We start from the raw sequence: 16,355 nt of genomic DNA, 5'->3' as shown, positions 1-16,355 counted from the left end.
CATTGGAGATTATTCTCTCCCACTAATTTATTCAGTCATTAAAAATATCAGTAGACTCATTAATATTTATTTTATAGTTTGAGTTATAATTCAGTACTGTGTTATTTATTTTGTTGCTCAGATTGTTTCAGGTTTGGACAATAGAACTCTTTCAGTTGGCTCTTGTGTCCTTTTGACAAAGCTCATAGCTCCTTCACTTCACTATGGGGCTTTCTTCTTTCCTTTTTTTGTGTGCACTTCTTTAATTTCTGGCACTGTAAGCTGCTCCTGGCTTATCTTGTATGTTCCCTGCTCAGCCCTAGAATAAGCCATTCTTCAAGGAGCTCTGTTCTTTTTAGTGGAGAATGGTAGTGGAAACCAACATCTAGGTTTTGGTATGCTTGTTGCAGCTGGGATATCATCGCTTCTAGGTCCTCTCAGCTGACTGAACAACAAACTATGTGTGTGCATACTAGCCTATGCATATACATCTATCCATAAATATTTCTATATGTAACCACCTATATATTAACCTAATATGAGTTCGTACTGATGTGGAGACATAGTTTTAGATTCTGGAAAAATTATACTAAAAATCTAGAGGTGTTAAAAATAAAATAGCGATCTATTTTCTGCCTTAAATTTCTGTTTGTTTCTATGACCATGACAAATCTTAATGTCTCTCCAGCTCTAAGATGTCAAGACTACCCACTTTATAGATTAGAAGCCAACTGATTGGCTCAGTTCTGTGAGTACTGGACGGGCATTCTGTGATGTTAATGCTACTCAGTAAGGAGGAGCACCCTGAGCTAGGACATTTTCCCCAATGAAGTCTGAGCACAATTGGAAGAGGCTTTCAGGGAGTCAGATCACTCAGCCAACATGTGGACTTTTGCAAGCATCTGGGCAGTCTAATTTTTCTTCTTGAAAAACTTCTGTCCAAATTCTAGGAAGAAGAACGCCTAAATAAACTCAGAATGGAAAGCCAAGGCTCCCCTGAAAGTAAGTTGCCCCTGCTGCTATGGTAGTTACCATTTAATTTGTGATAGAGATGGGGGTATGGATGAGTGTGATGTGGTAGGAGAGCTAATATTGTGTAGGTGAGTGGATGAGCAGTCCTTAATGTCCAGTGCTTACGCTGTGCACATCCACATTAGAAGCCTTACTTTTAATGTTTCCCTTTTAAAAAAATATTTTTATTGATTTCAGAGAGGAAGGGAGAAGCAGAGAGAGATAGAAACCTCAGTGATGAGAGAGAATCATTGATCGGCTGCCTCCTGTACGCCCCACACTAGGAATCGACCCCACAACTTGGGCATGTGCCCTGACTGGGAATTGAACCTTGACCTCCTGGTTCATAGATTGATGCTCAACCAGTGAGCCAAGTTGGTTGGGTAATGTTTCCCTTCTATTTGGAACTTACCATCATCTGGTATGTAGTATGGAAGAACCTTAGTCTCTTGGACTGGCCTAATGTCAGATGGCAGCATGTACTGCATGGAAATGTGGAAATGTGATGGAGGTCCAAGGCTACACTCCTTCCAATCTGGTGTTTTTCTCCCAACCGAGATCTTAAGGGCTGTGCTACAGATAAGTGTGGTTGTCAACCTTGAAAAAAATCCATCTCTATTTCTGTCTGTCCAACCACTTATAAGCAATAAGTTCTGTAAGTGTATTATCTTCTGGGTGACATAGATTAAATTCAGCAGCGATCTATTAAATTCTTGCGGCACTGAAAGCATTATACTAGTCCCTTGAGTGTGGAGTCAATGAATTCATCATAGCACCTGTGCTCTAAGAGCTTGCATTCTAGAGGGAGGACTATGGAAGTCTATAAGTTAAAACTTATATAAGTTAATGCTAAAACACCAAATAATATAAGAGTTCCTCATTTGTTCACTTTTTCAAGTTTAGTGGTGCATATTTGGCATGCCATAAATAAGGGAGTGGAAAGTTGTAGAGCAGTGGTTTTCAAACTATGTTCCATGGTACCCCAATTCCCAGAGATGCTTTGGAGGGATAGGCCAACCAAGCATTTCCACTTTAGTCAAAGCAACTGTGCTTTTGTGTTTCATGGCATTGTTAATAAAGTTTCTCTTGAAAAGAAGATTTCATTGCTCTAAAAAAAAAAGATTTGAATAACTACTAATTAAGAGAAATATTCCCTTAGAAAAGCAAAGGAGGGGAGACAATTAGTGGAGGTAAAGAATAGCAACATAAAAGGACACCTGAGATTTAAATTAATTTTTTGTGTTTAGAGGGATAAACTTCAAAAATATATGAAAATACTTATATACTGATTTTTAGGATGTTAGATAAAACTTTAACAGTTTTATCTAAATTCATAAAGGTCCCTAATGAAAGAAGTTTTTTATGATTGGGAAGTATAATAAACTTTTATAGTTTTGAAGAAAAAATTTTAATTTGTCTAGCTTTTTTGGCCCCTTAGAATAAGGTTGCTTTTGCTTGCAACATCATCCAAGGGTGTATGCAGAATGTCTGTAGTCTAGGAATAAATTTGTGCAGCAGAACCTGCACTTCATAGCTCTTCTCTTGAGAAGTCTCCTTTACCCTGCTCCTTTGACTCACCATGACCCGAAGTTTCTCACTCCTTCCGTAAGTCTGTAGTTAGCTGTTCCACAAACCTTGGGCTGCAGACAAAACTAATGTCCCTTATTCCCTTGCCTCTCAGATTGTAATTTCCTCCTTTGGTTATATCTTCATTCTACCCATCCTCCAAAGCCTAGATCAGATACTTGCTTGATTCCCACTTCCCAGCCTAATGTAATTTTCTCACCTTGAAATTGTCACAAGATGTTACCTGTCATTCTATCTTGTATTATGGTTTTAGATTGTAAGTTCTTTGAATCCCAATAGTGCCCCTCCATACCTTGGACATTGTAGGTGTTCAGTTAATGCTTGGTTGAATGAATATATGATCAAATATCAGAATTTTTTTCATTATTCATTCTCTCTCTTTGAGCTAGTTTGACCTCTATGACCTTAAAAAATTCCAGAAAAGAAGTAACTGTAGATTATATTAAGATTAGTGGCCCGGTGCACAAAATTCATGCACGGGGTGGGGGGTGTCCTTCAGCCTGGCCTGCACCCTCTCCAATCTGGGATCCCTCTGGCAATCCAGGACTGCTGGCTCCTAACTGCTCATCTGCCTGCCTGCCTGATTGCCCCTAACCACTCTGCCTGCCGGCCTGCTTGTCCCCAACTGCCCCCCCGCTGGCCTGCTTGCCCGCAACTGCCCCCCCTGCCAGCCTGCTCACCTCCAACTGCCTCCCCCCACCCCCACCGGCCTGCTCGCTGCCCCCACCTGCCCTCCCCGCTGGCCTGCTCACCCCAAACTGCCCCCCTGCTGGTCTGCTCACCCCCAACGGCCTGATTACCCACAACTGCCGTCCCATCCTGGCCTGATCACCCACAACTGCCCTCCCCTCTTGGCCCCTAACTGCCTCTACCTTGGCCCCGCCACCATGGCTTTGTCCATAAGAACGTCCGGAAGGTCTCCTGGAAGGTCTCCCAGTCTAATTATCATATCCTTTTATTAGCATAGATAGAGGTGTGGTGCACAGGTGGGGGCTGGCTGGTTTGCCCTGAAGGGTGTCCTGGATCAGGGTGGGGGTTCCCTTGGGGGGCGGGCTGGCCTGGTCGAGGGGCCTGTGGTGGTTTGCAGGCCGGCCACGCCCCCATTGGGGTGGCGGTCCCCACTGGGGACGGTGCCAGCCTGGGTAAGGGGCTGAGGGCTGTTTTCAGGCTGGCCATGCCCCCCAGCGGAGACCCTTACCCCATGGGGGCATGGCCAGCCTGGGTGAGGGGCTGAGGGCCGTTTGCAGGCCCCTCCCTTGGCAGCCAGCCCAGGCTACCCAAGCCTCCTACGCTCAGGCCGGCTCCATGGCTACTGCCCACAGGCTCCTCCTTTGACAGCCAGCCCAGGCGGGCGGGAAGCTTGGCTTCTTCCGTCGCCAGGGGCGACCCAAGCCTCCCGCCTGCTCTGGCTGGTTCCGTGGCCGCTGCCATCTTTGTCCTGCTAATTTGCATACTCACTCCTGATTGGCCGGTGGGCATCGTGAAGTGACAGTCAATTTCCATATTTCTCTTTTATTAGTGTAGATAACAAGAATAGGAGCTGAGCATAGCTTTCCCCCCATACTTTAATACCTCCTAAGTTATATTCTCTTCTTGGATTTGTTATGTCTATATTAGTATACTTACCCTTCAAGACTCTGAGGGGAAAGTCTGCTGAAAACATACCTTGGAGTGCAGTGTTCCTCATATTTTTTCTTTCTGTTTGTCTATGGGACCAGGAGCCAGGCTGGTACAGACCTGGGCCAGGTATTTGTATGGGAGCTTAGAGCACCCAAATAGGAAAGAGGGATGAAGTTATTATAGGATGCCCTACATACCCCTCTCCTGCTGTGCTGCTTGTAACAGTTTACTGCCTTGCTTTGCTTTTCAGCTCTTATAAACTTGAAGAAAGGATACCTGTTCATGTATAATCTTGTGCAATTCTTGGGATTCTCGTGGATGTTTGTCAACATGACTGTGCGGTTCTTTATCCTGGGAAAAGGCAAGTACCAAATTTTAACACTAGTTTTCTTTTTTTAGTAGATTGGCCCCCTAATCATCACAGGTAATACTCTTTGCCTTTGGTATTAATATTAAACCCCCTTATTTGTATAGTACTCTATGCTTTTCATTGTATTTTCATATCTTCTATTTCCCATGATCTCTGAAACAGATGGGCTGATATTCCATCTTGTTAGCTGGTGAGGAAACAGGTTTAGAGATGGCCAAAGAAATGGTCCCTGTCCACACAGCTCACCAGGAGCATATCTTGGACTACCATCCCTTTCTCTATTCACTACATGATAGTTTATAACTAAAGAAATTGATGTGATACTTCTAATGCCAGAGTTATGCAAGTCCAAAAGGGATCTTATCCTTTTGGAGTCTAAATAGATTCTCAACTGAACTGTTCTAAAAATGAATGAAAAGACTATTATAAAGATATTAGTTCTTGATAAATTAGTTTGCATGTTTAACAGAATTCTGGCCAAAGTAAATGACAATAGAAAATATTTGAGAATGTGATCTAAAGTATTATGAAATTTTATTGTGAATAATAAATAGATAATAAAATTTAGGGGAAGAAAGGTAATGGGAGAGGACTTTCTCCACCTGATATAAAAGAATCTGTATATATAAAAGGCTAAGCGAGTGTCCGACCGTCCTACTGGTAGCTATGATACGCACTGACTGCCAGGGGTAGATGCTCAACGCAGGAGCTGACGAGCTGCGGTGACTTGGCAGCAGCGGTTCTCAGGTGACGCACCCTGGAATCAGAGAGGAGGGAGCCCAATTCTGGGGTGCATCACCTGAGAACTGCCCTCTCTCAATCGGGGACCCCTTGGGGGATGTTGGAGAGCCCGTTTCAGCCCAATCCTTGAAGGCCAGGCCAAGGGACCTCATCTGCCGGAGGGACCCTGCTCACTCTGCAGATGCCCTTCGAGCTGCTGCGCAACCCCAGGTACAGCTGGCCGGGGAGGGACTGTGGGAGGTTGGCTCCAGGGTGTGTCCAGCCCCTCTCACCCAGTCCCGCCCCTCCAGCCACCTTCTAATTAATGTTCTTTCAATGTGCACGAATCTGTGCACTGGGGCACTAGTGATAATTAAAATAGTACGGTCTTAGTGTAAGAACAGACTAATCAGCAGAGCAGACTAGGTGGCCTAGGAATAGTTCTTACATTATATACACACCTCAATTATATATGATAAAGAGATCATGAATCAATGGAAAGGGAAATATTATCCAATACTTTTTTACTGGATAAATATTTCCAAGGAAAATTGATTAGGTTTGGACACATGAAGGAACAAGGACTCTGACTCTTCTCCTTCACACTGAAAAATAAATTCGCTCAAAGGACTTAAGAATTATTTATCAAAAAGTTAAACCATAATTGATATAAGTAAATATTTATAAAAATCTCATGTGGAATGTTAGGCCTTTCTAAGCTTAAAAGTGTTGAAAGAATCATAAAGGAAAAGGTCAATATATTTGACTACAATAAAATACCTAAATTCCTGTATATCTGATAACACCCCAGCCAAGATAGCATTAAAGATTAAAAGTATATTGAGATTAGCAGCATGGGGATAGACTAGAGGGTGGTGGAAAATTGCAACAAATACCAATAAAGATTGATTTCTTTACATATAAAGAACTTGTACAAATTACTTTAAATATGTGAAAACTCCACCGAATAGATAAACTATAAAGTATGTACACAAAAGTCATAAGAGGAACTAAAACTAATTTAATATACAGAAAAAATTATTAACAGTAATGATGAAGAAAATAAAAAATAAGACTTTTTTATTGTCAATTTTGCAAAGTTTTAAAAGATACCTAAATCAAGAGGACATATGCTAAAATAGACACACCAATGGCTACTGTGAAGGTACGTAATTACAACTCTTGGGAAATAATTTGGCAAAGTGAATCAGGAACCTTAACTGTTCATATCCTTGGAACCTGGTAATTTCACTTCTAGAACTATGCTCTAAAGAAAGAACTGAAACTGCAAGAGAAGCTTTTTCAAAAAGATAGATAGATATCATGGCATTATTTATGTTAGTGACAGATTAGAAGCTACCTAAATGTTCAGTGAGGAATTGGTTTAGAATATTTCCTCATTGGAATGTTGTGAAACAAATATAAAGTATTTGAAGAGTTTGTAATAACATGTAAAAATACTGATAACAGGCTAAATAAATAACATAAATTTAATCTTCCAATTAGTTCACACCCATGTAAAAAGGTGAAAATGAACCAATACACCCAAAAAGATTGGGAGGAAATGCACCATTTTCAAATGGTTTGAATGTGGATAATTTAAAAAATTTCTTCATTTTATAAAATAAAAAGGAGTATAAAAATAAGTACAATGGAAAAATATAAATTCTATTTAAAGAGAGAAAAAAGTCCTGTCGACTGTTTCCTTCTTCACTCCTAAATGTTTTTATCCGAGGTTTGTAGACGATGTATTGTAGTTGCGTCTGGAGTCATTTGAAAGAAGTGCATGTTTTTCCAGCCTTCTTAACACCTTGGAATTCTGCAAATCACAGGTTAAACCAACATAGTTGGATTGATTCTGAGTGTTGCTGTGCAAGCCTGCTGGCCTGATGCAGTTCAAAAGCTGCTAAGTATCTGGGTCATGTGTTAAAGTAAGCTGCATGGATTTGTAATTTCTATTTTGGCTCTGAGCCTCTTCCTGACCACCTGCTGGTTTAATTCTTCCCTTATCAGTTCTCAGAGAAGAGTTGGGCCCTAGCACCCAGAGTCCTAGCTTGCCTTTTGCAGTTTTCTCCTTTTGAATAAAGGATGTTGATGAATGGCAGATTCCACACATGTACTTGTTTTTTCTTTTTCTTTTTTTTTAAAATAAATCTTTATTGTTCAGATTATTACAGGTGGTCCTCTTTCCCCCTAGCTCCCCTTCACCTGATTCCCCACCCCACCCCATGCCCTTACCCCCCGCCACTGTCTTCATCCATAGGTGTAAGCTTTTTGTCCAGTCTCTTCCTGCACCCCTCCCCCCCCTCCCCCCTGAGAATTGTCAGTCCACTCCCTTTCTATGTCCCTGATTCTATTATATTCACCAGTCCATTCTGTTCTTCAGATTTTTTATTCACTTGATTTTTAGATTCAGTTGTTGGTAGGTATGTATTTGATGTCATTTTGTTGTTCATAATTTTTATCTTTACCTTTTTCTTCTTCTTCCTCTTCTTAAAGAACAACCTTCAGCATTTCATGTAATCCTGGTTTGGTGGTGATGAACTCCTTTAGCTTTTTCTTGTCTGTGAAGCTCTTTATCTGACCTTCAACTCTGAATGATAGCTTTGCTGGGTAGAGTAATCTTGGTTGTAGGTTCTTGCTGTTCATCACTTTGAATATTTCTTGCCACTCCCTTCTGGCCTGCATAGTTTCTACCGAGAAATCAGCTGACAGTCGTATGGGTGCTCCCTTGTAGGTAACTAACCGTTTTTCTCTTGCTGCTTTCAAGATTCTCTCTTTGTCTTTTGCCCTTGGCATTTTAATTATGATGTGTCTTGGTGTGGTCCTCTTTGGATTCCTCTTGTATGGGGTTCTGTGTGCTTCCTGAACTTGTAAGTCTATTTCTTTCACCAGGTAGGGAAAGTTTTCTGTCATTATTTCTTCTAATAGGTTTTCAATATTTTGCTCTTTCTCTTCTTCTGGCACCCCAAAAATTCGGATGTTGGTACGCTTAAAGTTGTCCCAGAGGTTCCTTACACTATCTTCATATTTTTGGATTTTTTCTTTTTGTTTTTCTGGTTGGGTGTTTTTTGTTTCCTCATATTTCAGATCTTTGGTTTGATTCTTGGGGTACGTTGATCTATAGTTGAGTTTCTGTATATTCTTTATTTCAGACAGTGTATGCTTAATTTCTGACTGGTCCTTTTCCATTTTTTTGGCATTCTCATTAAGGTCCTTGAAGGTCTCACTAAGCTCCTCGGAGGTCTCATCAAGTTTCTCGGCAGTTTTTAGAAGATTCTTGAGTAACCTTATAAATGTGGTTCTGAACTCTATGTCGTCCAATAGTTTGCTTTCCTCCATTTCTCTCATTCGTGACATGTTTCTTTGTCTCCGCATTTTGCTGCTTCCCTGTGTTGATGGAGTGGCTTTGTGTGGTAGGTGACCTATAGGGGCCAGTAGCTCAGCCTCCCCAATCACCTGAGGTGGATGCCTTTGGTACACCCCTTTGTGGGCTTAGTGCAAAGTCTTGGTGTAGTTAAGCCTTGATTGCTGTTGGTACACTGGGAGGAATTGACCTCCAGGCCAATTGGCTGTGAGGACCCGCTGTGTCTATAATGGAAGAACTGCTGCGCTGGAGACACGCTTATGGAGCAGGACTTGTTTCAGTGGGGCTTTGGTGCTCCCTGAGTCTGCCTCTTGAATGTGTCACTTATGGATGTGAGGAGTTGAAATCTGGTGTCTCACACTGACCACTAGGTACACTGGTTTCTGGATCTCCAATGGGGTGCAGGTCAGCTACTGTCTGAGGCCACCCAGCAGGAGCTACAGCAAGAATTACAGTTTTCTCCTCTTTGCTTGGGGTTTGGAGGTTTTGGAGCTGTCTGACCCGGGCTGCAAGTTTGCTAGGTTAAGCTGCTATAGGGCAGGCCATTCATATGCTAAAGCCGCTGCTTAGAGCTTGGGTGGGTTCGTAGATTGTGCAGGGCGGGGTCTCAGGGCGTGACTAGGCTAGGGCGTGGCAAACAGCGATGGCTGCCAGTAAGCCGGCTCTGCGTCTCCGACTGTGTCCCCGCGTCCCGCGCCCCAGCACAATAAACAATTGTTCCTGCGCACAGCCCTGCAAGCTAGCCACCCTCACTTTCCCACCCCACAGCAGACAGTCCAGCTTCTCCCCGTAGGAGTTTGGGTTCCCCGTGTCTCCCCAGAAACTGGAGTTCAGTGTAATCGGGAGCTTGTCTCCCTTCTGGTTGAAAAAAGCAGCACTCCCAGTCGCCCATCGCCAGCCAGATTAGCGCACCTCCGTACCTCAGCTTTTCAGCGCTTGCGCACCCCTCAATCTGTTTGCTCTTTCCTTCTAGTTGTAGAACTTCCACTGAGCCAGCTTTCCCGTGGTTCTGGGTGATAGACGTTTTGTCTTTTAGTTGTAGTTTTGAAATTGTTGTGCGAGGCAGCAGTTTAGGTGTTTACCTACGCTGCCATCTTGGATCTCCTCTGTACTTGTTTTTTCATGTAATCATGTATTTGCTAAACTTCATATGCTCAGGAAACAGCAGTAGACTCTTGGGCTTATGTAGAAACTTGTTTGAGCTTGCCTAGCTCTCTATTAAGTAATACTTTTTTATTAAATAAATTTTTACTTTTTTTTCTAATTATAAAAATGTGTTAATTACAGAAGAAATCAGAAAATAAAGACTTAAAACAAAAACTCTACCCTAATCCCAACTATGAGAGCAGCAGATTCTTGGCTCCTTGGTTCTTGTCACCTTTCCCACAAAGCTTCCTTGGGAACAATTCCTAAAGTGGAACTGTGAGTTTAGAGGACACATTGTTTTTAGGGATTTTGATGTATAATGCCCAGAAAGAGTATATACTGTTTTATACTACCACTGTTTAAATCCATATTCTATTCACATATGAGAGCCTTTTCCTATTTTCAAAATTTTTTTTCAATTATAAAATTTAATGTGCTGATTTTAAAAAGTTTGTAAAATGGGGGAAAACAGGAGTAAAGGTGTAGGAGAAGGAAAGGGAGGTTAATAAGCCATTGTCTATCATTATTAATATTCCCATACAATGCCTTTTAGTCTTTTTTCTTCCTACAGTTAAAAATAATCATCATGCCGAAACCGGTTTGGCTCAGTGGATAGAGTGTCGGCCTGCGGACTGAAGGGTCCCGGGTTCGATTCCGGTCAAGGGCATGTACCTTGGCTGCGGGCACATCCCCAGTGGGGGGTGTGCAGGAGGCAGCTGATCGATGTTTCTCTCTCATCGATGTTTCTAGCTTTCTATCCCTCTCCCTTCCTCTCTGTAAAAATATCAATAAAATATATTAAAAAAAAAATCATCATAATGTATGTATATACAATTTTGCATCTTATTTTTAAAAACAATATTATAAGCATTTTAATGTTACTAATATTCTTTATAACTATCATTTTAGAAATCAGATTTCTATTCCTGAATTGAATCAAGGATCAATTTCCCATAAAATCAGAGGCAAAGCCCAGAAGATCTAATTTTCATTTATCATATGCCAAGTCTTAAGTCACAACTTTCTATGTATGAGTTTTAACTTTCTAAGTTTTAGCTTTAAATTTCTCATTTTATAAAGGAGAAATGTCACTTAAAGTGAATCCCCTTCTCAACGATACCAGAATTTACATTGTAAATGTGACAAAAAGATTTGATGGGGATTTTGTCTTGAAAAAGGGGCATTTAAAATTATGAAAATAATTTATTTTATATGTAGCAAAATTTAAATTGTAATTTTGCATTAATTTTTTTTCAAAGAAAAGAATTAGTCAGATTTTGAACTGCATATTGATGGAATTTTTCTGGTAAAATTATGTATCAGCAATATATACACCATTCTTCGTTTCACATTTGACTTTGCAGCAGGATTGTAAAGTGATTCATTTCTGCAAAAATACTTCAGAGGTTTTCTTCAACTTTGGCAAGGGCCTCTTTTATTCATCATTATTTAAATCATACCCTTTGAGGCTCTACAGTGTCCTCTTTGTTGGTAGCTGTCCTAACTCTGCTGGATCCTCGGAAGCACTACTTGGATTTAATAAGCAGCCAAGAATCCTAAACTTTCTGCAATGTGTAGGACAAACAGTTGTCCTCGCCAAAATGTCATGGATGGCTTGGCTGAGACACAGTGCAAAGAGGAATGTGGGAATGCAGGGTGTGAGGTGAGGATCAGTATGAGAAGTAAAGGATTTTATATTATGGACCACTCAGAATTGATACCACATTTGCTGACCTCATATAAGCAATAACTTATTTTAAATTATTATATAATTTCCATGAAGTAATATACTATAGTTTACTCAAACTCCCCATACCCTTAAACATTCAGACAGTTTCTACTTTAATGTACTTAGAAATGTTTCAGAGAGCAACCTTGTTTCTAAAGTTTTTTTCTCTCTTCATTTTAGACTTTTTTTAGTTAGGATAGATTTTCAGAATAAGAATAGTTAGGATTAAATATATAAGCACAATTAAGGTTTTTGAAAGTTAATTTTATTCAATATTCTTGTACTTCTATTTATGATTATACAATTTTTGAGATTTTAAAAGGCTAGATTGCATTCAATGAGATATAGTTTTAGCTTTAAATTAAATTAGATAATGGAGCTGAAAAGAATTATTGCTGTGCTTGATATATAGATCTTTCAGAATATAATAACTGAATGAAGTGTAGGTGTGCTTCTTTCTCTTGCTTTTTAAAATGAGAAGTGCATACAGGTTTATGTGTTGACTTTGTGGTAACCAGTGGAGTTGACTTCCATGATTCTGCAGGCCTGCTTTCTTTCAGCGTAGTTGGTTATTAAACTTGAATCTGACTGGATATTTATTATACCTTTCTTAAAATTCCTTTCATTTAAGGCATTATATAGTTTGAGAAATAATCCTGTTGTAATTTGCCAGCTCATTTACCCTTAATGTATTTTTATTCCATAGAGTCCTTCTATGACACATTTCACACCATAGCTGACATGATGTATTTCTGCCAGATGTTGGCGGTTGTGGAGTCTATCAATGCAGCAATTGGAGTCACTAAGTCACCAGTGATACCTTCTGTTATCCAGGTATTAAATAGTTGATCTCTAGGGTGGGGAATGAAAGAGTTCAGTGTTTATTTAGTAGTTATGCCACAATTTTCTGGGAAGTCTCAATTAGTAAAAATACTTATTGGCATAGGAAAAGCATTGTTTTATCTGAACAAGGAGGAAAATTTAAGCCTCAGGAATATTTTCCAAAGTAAACTTTTGCCATTTCAGGTCAATTTCATTATAACATCTTCATGAAATCACAGTTATACAAAGAGCTGTAAAACTAAGGAAACTTGATTCTCAGGCAGCAGCAGAAAATCCTACCCTCAATCTTCTCAGATAGAGACATGCTTGGTGTCCTCCCACCTTGGGTGAATAAAGGCAATATAGTACCTCAGAACTCTTTTTACTTTGGACTTTCTCTCATATATGAAGGTGGCTCTTCTGACTTGTGTGGGGATCCCTCCCCCTAATACATCCATATAATTTCCAATGTTTGGAAGATTGTAACCAGGAATGGAGCAGCAGAGCCTTTCTTCATTCTTTCTGTTTCCTAACTGTGCAATCACGTACCATTAAATACCACCTGCCCAGACACGGGGGACCAGGTGATTATTGGTTAGTCTTTTCTGGAGTAGTTTTTATGATTCTACCCTTTTGTGGTATAGCAACTCTGGCATGCTAATAGTATCAGTTGCATGGTAAAGGGTGTTAATACAGTAGCCTTGTTATTTCTAGGTTTTCTGCCCTTGGAAAGAGTCTGCTTGGTTTAGTTTAAAAAATAAGAAGGGGATAGTGATTGACCTGCTAATATGGAATAATATTTTTTGCATATCAGTGACTAGTACACGTAAGCATTAGGGTAGAATCTCTAGGGCAAGATGGATGGGACAGGTTCAGTATCCCATTGCATGGGTCCAGCAGGTTCCATTCACATGGGATACAATGTGAATGAAGCCGCCGGGAGCTGGGCAGTGCCACATGATTCTATGTGGATGAATCTTGAGAACTTAACATCGAGTAAGAAGTAAGTTACAGAATAATACATGTAGCATAATTTCAGCACATTAAAAAACAGGCAGAGTGAAACAGTGTACTGCATAGGAATACATACATAAGAAGTGAGCCTATAAAGAAAAACAGTGGAATGGTTAACACAAGACAGTAATGTTCTATTTCTTAACTTGGGTTATGCAGACGTAAATGTTCATTCGTCAGCATCCTTTAAACCGTTTGTGTATTTTTACACACACACATACATTTATACACACACACACACACACACACACACACACACACACACACACACACATACTCACTTATCCAGAAAGACTGGTTTGGACATTTAACTTGTTCCAAAACTGGAGCAAAGGAGTAAACCAGTTGAGCTCAATCTTTTTCTATTTACTTTGAATTTAGTAGGGTTAGGTTTCAGATAACACATGTATATGGTTTTTTAAAATATATTTTTAAATTTTTTCTCTCTTTTGGGTCCCTTTAATAGCTTTTTGGAAGAAATTTCATTTTGTTTATCATCTTTGGCACTATGGAAGAAATGCAAAACAAAGCCGTGGTTTTCTTTGTGTTTTATATGTGGAGCACAATTGAAATTTTCAGGTGGGTAGAAATGCTAGGATGGTGTTTGAATGCTTCTCCTTTGGATCAGCTCTCTTCTTGAGAGCTGTCTTACCCAGAGTCTCATTTGGTTTGGGATTAAGGTTCCACCTGTGGAGAGTGTAGCTGCAGCTATGTGCTCTGCCAGCGTGAGGCAGAGTTGTTGTTTTTTTTAAGCCATCATTGGATCGTAGTGCCAGCCTGGGCACTGGGGAGCAGGAGAGACCCAGAGAAATGAAAAGACCCATCTTACCCTTCAGGATCTTGCTGTCTTGGTGGGAAGAGAAACATTCATGAAAGGGCTGAAAAAACCTGGGGTTGAAGGAGCAATCCAGGTTGGATGGGACTAGTGAAGACTAGCCTTCTAAAAGGGATGGTAAAAATGAATCTTACTACAAGATTTCTGAAGTTTAAATTGACCTCTTATCTGCTTCTTCCATCCTCAGTTGTCAATAAAATAATCTTTTTTAAAAACCCAATTAAAGTGGATGTATTCTTCTCTACCAGACCATACATATTCCATAAGTCTGATTTGAGGCTAACGGTCTTTGGTGGTGTGCTTAAGTATAGTTAATTTTGATAGCATTCGTTTATCCAGAGATAAAGTGCCGTCAATGTGTCTGTCAGCCTTACCTACTTGGAATGTTGATCAGAACTAGGAAGAAAGCCAAAAAACTTATTATCATCCATTCCCCATACTCAACTATTTCAAAGAGGGTTCCTTTGAGACGTACACTTAGTCTGTCTTTAAAGAGAGTTCACATCCTTTGAAGGTGGGAGGAGCATGATGGGAGTTTGTGGGTAGATAGCCCAGGATTATATTTCTGTTCTGAAGAAGATGTGTGGCTAATTGTGAAATGGTTCTGTTTGAATGATGTTCTAGGGTTACATTCAGAACCTGAAGTGGCTTTCAACATCTGAATTCCTTATTTTCAATAGGTACCCCTACTACATGCTTTCCTGCATTGACATGGATTGGAAAGTGCTCACATGGCTTCGTTACACTGTGTGGATTCCTCTATATCCTCTGGGATGTTTGGCAGAAGGTACTTTCAGGAACTCTATGTTTTATAGCTTAGCTCCAAGGGATAGCTAAGCCAATAGGCCAGATCTGTCTTCCTCCCTCTGCCAGCCTTAGTCAATCTATGGAAGTTGGACTTTTCAAGATTATCTTCCTAGTGGCTTCCTTCCATAATACTCCTGGTATCCAGACTGTTCCAGGGATGTGGCACATTTGGAAGCTGGTGGTCATGCTTCCTATTCCTATGGTAGTTTTAATTTTCCAAAGGAGGTTCATATTTTTATTTTACTGTTTATTTTTTAAATTGATTTTAGAGAGGAAGTGAGAGGGAGAGATAGAAACACCAGTGTTGAGAGAGAATTATTGACCAGCTGCCTCCTACACCCCCCTACTGGGGACTGAGCCTGAAATCTGGGCATGTGCCCTGATCAGGCATCAAACGTGACATCCTGGTTCATAGGTCATTGCTCAACCACTGAGCCACACTGGGTAGAGCAGGTTCATATTTATGACTTAATTTTATTCTGACCAACAACTAGTGGTAGGATTTTTCTCTCCATTTTATAGGGTAGGAAACTGAAGCCCAGTGTTATCAAATGGTTGTTCCTCATTCATCTTCGGTTGTCAGCTTGGAGGCTAATCTCTTAGGAAAACTAGGGGGAAAAGAAGAGGCATAAGCCCTCTGTGCAAAGGGAGGAGGAAGCATTTTCAACAAACCCATAACTGAAACTTGGAGGAGTTAGAAGGTGCTGTCGCTAGATGTGACTGTGCTTTATTTGCTTCTAACAAGTTCTTATTTCTGCTTTCAGCTGTCTCAGTGATCCAGTCCATTCCAGTGTTCAATGAAACAGGGAGATTCAGTTTCACATTGCCATATCCCATGGAAATCAAAGTTAGATTTTCCTTTTTTCTTCAGATTTATCTTATAATGTTATTTTTAGGTAAGTATTGGTTCTGTAATAGACTTTTTCCTCTCACTTCATTAGAGTGTAGAGCTAAATGATTCAAACTTTTAAAAGTCTTTAGGAATCTTATTTCCAAAAGAGTAGTATAGAGTTAGAGAAGAATTACTTTGCAGAACAGACCCACTAGGACCTTCGTTGGCAAACTCATTAGTCAACAGAGCGGCAAACTGCGGCTCGTGAGCCGCATGTGGCTCGCGAGCCACAGTTTGCTGACCACTGCACTAGGAGAATGTGCTCTGTATGGGAAGTATTTCTTCCCATATCTCCAGTGATTATCTTTCTTGAAGTACTCTTGGTTATTGGGAACTCACTGTAATATATTTTATGTTTAAAACAATGTCAGAAGCTCTTTTAAAATAGAATAAGCAGCTCATTTTACTTTTACTAATTTCATTAGCACATTCCTTATCCAGAGTTTACAGGAGTGG

At 40.3% G+C, this 16,355-nt stretch overlaps 1 protein-coding gene across 3 annotated transcripts in view; it reads left to right on the top strand.

The window, feature by feature from the left end:
• The window catches only part of HACD3 (3-hydroxyacyl-CoA dehydratase 3), a 44,779-nt gene that overhangs the window by 24,194 nt on the left and 4,230 nt on the right, over window positions 1-16,355 (top strand). For all 3 annotated transcript variants that reach the window (XM_080644782.1, XM_080644783.1, XM_080644784.1), the window contains 6 exons: window positions 930-981; window positions 4,448-4,558; window positions 12,236-12,363; window positions 13,832-13,944; window positions 14,881-14,987; window positions 15,772-15,903. In XM_080644782.1, the coding sequence (XP_080500908.1) occupies window positions 930-981; window positions 4,448-4,558; window positions 12,236-12,363; window positions 13,832-13,944; window positions 14,881-14,987; window positions 15,772-15,903 (643 nt within the window). The remainder of the gene's footprint in view (window positions 1-929; window positions 982-4,447; window positions 4,559-12,235; window positions 12,364-13,831; window positions 13,945-14,880; window positions 14,988-15,771; window positions 15,904-16,355) is intronic.

Source organism: Plecotus auritus (assembly GCF_963455305.1).
Source record: "Plecotus auritus genome assembly, chromosome: 1".
Classification (NCBI taxonomy): Eukaryota; Metazoa; Chordata; class Mammalia; order Chiroptera; family Vespertilionidae; genus Plecotus; species Plecotus auritus.
The sequence above is the reverse complement of the archived record's forward strand: the minus strand, read 5'-3'. Positions and strand labels throughout refer to the sequence as shown.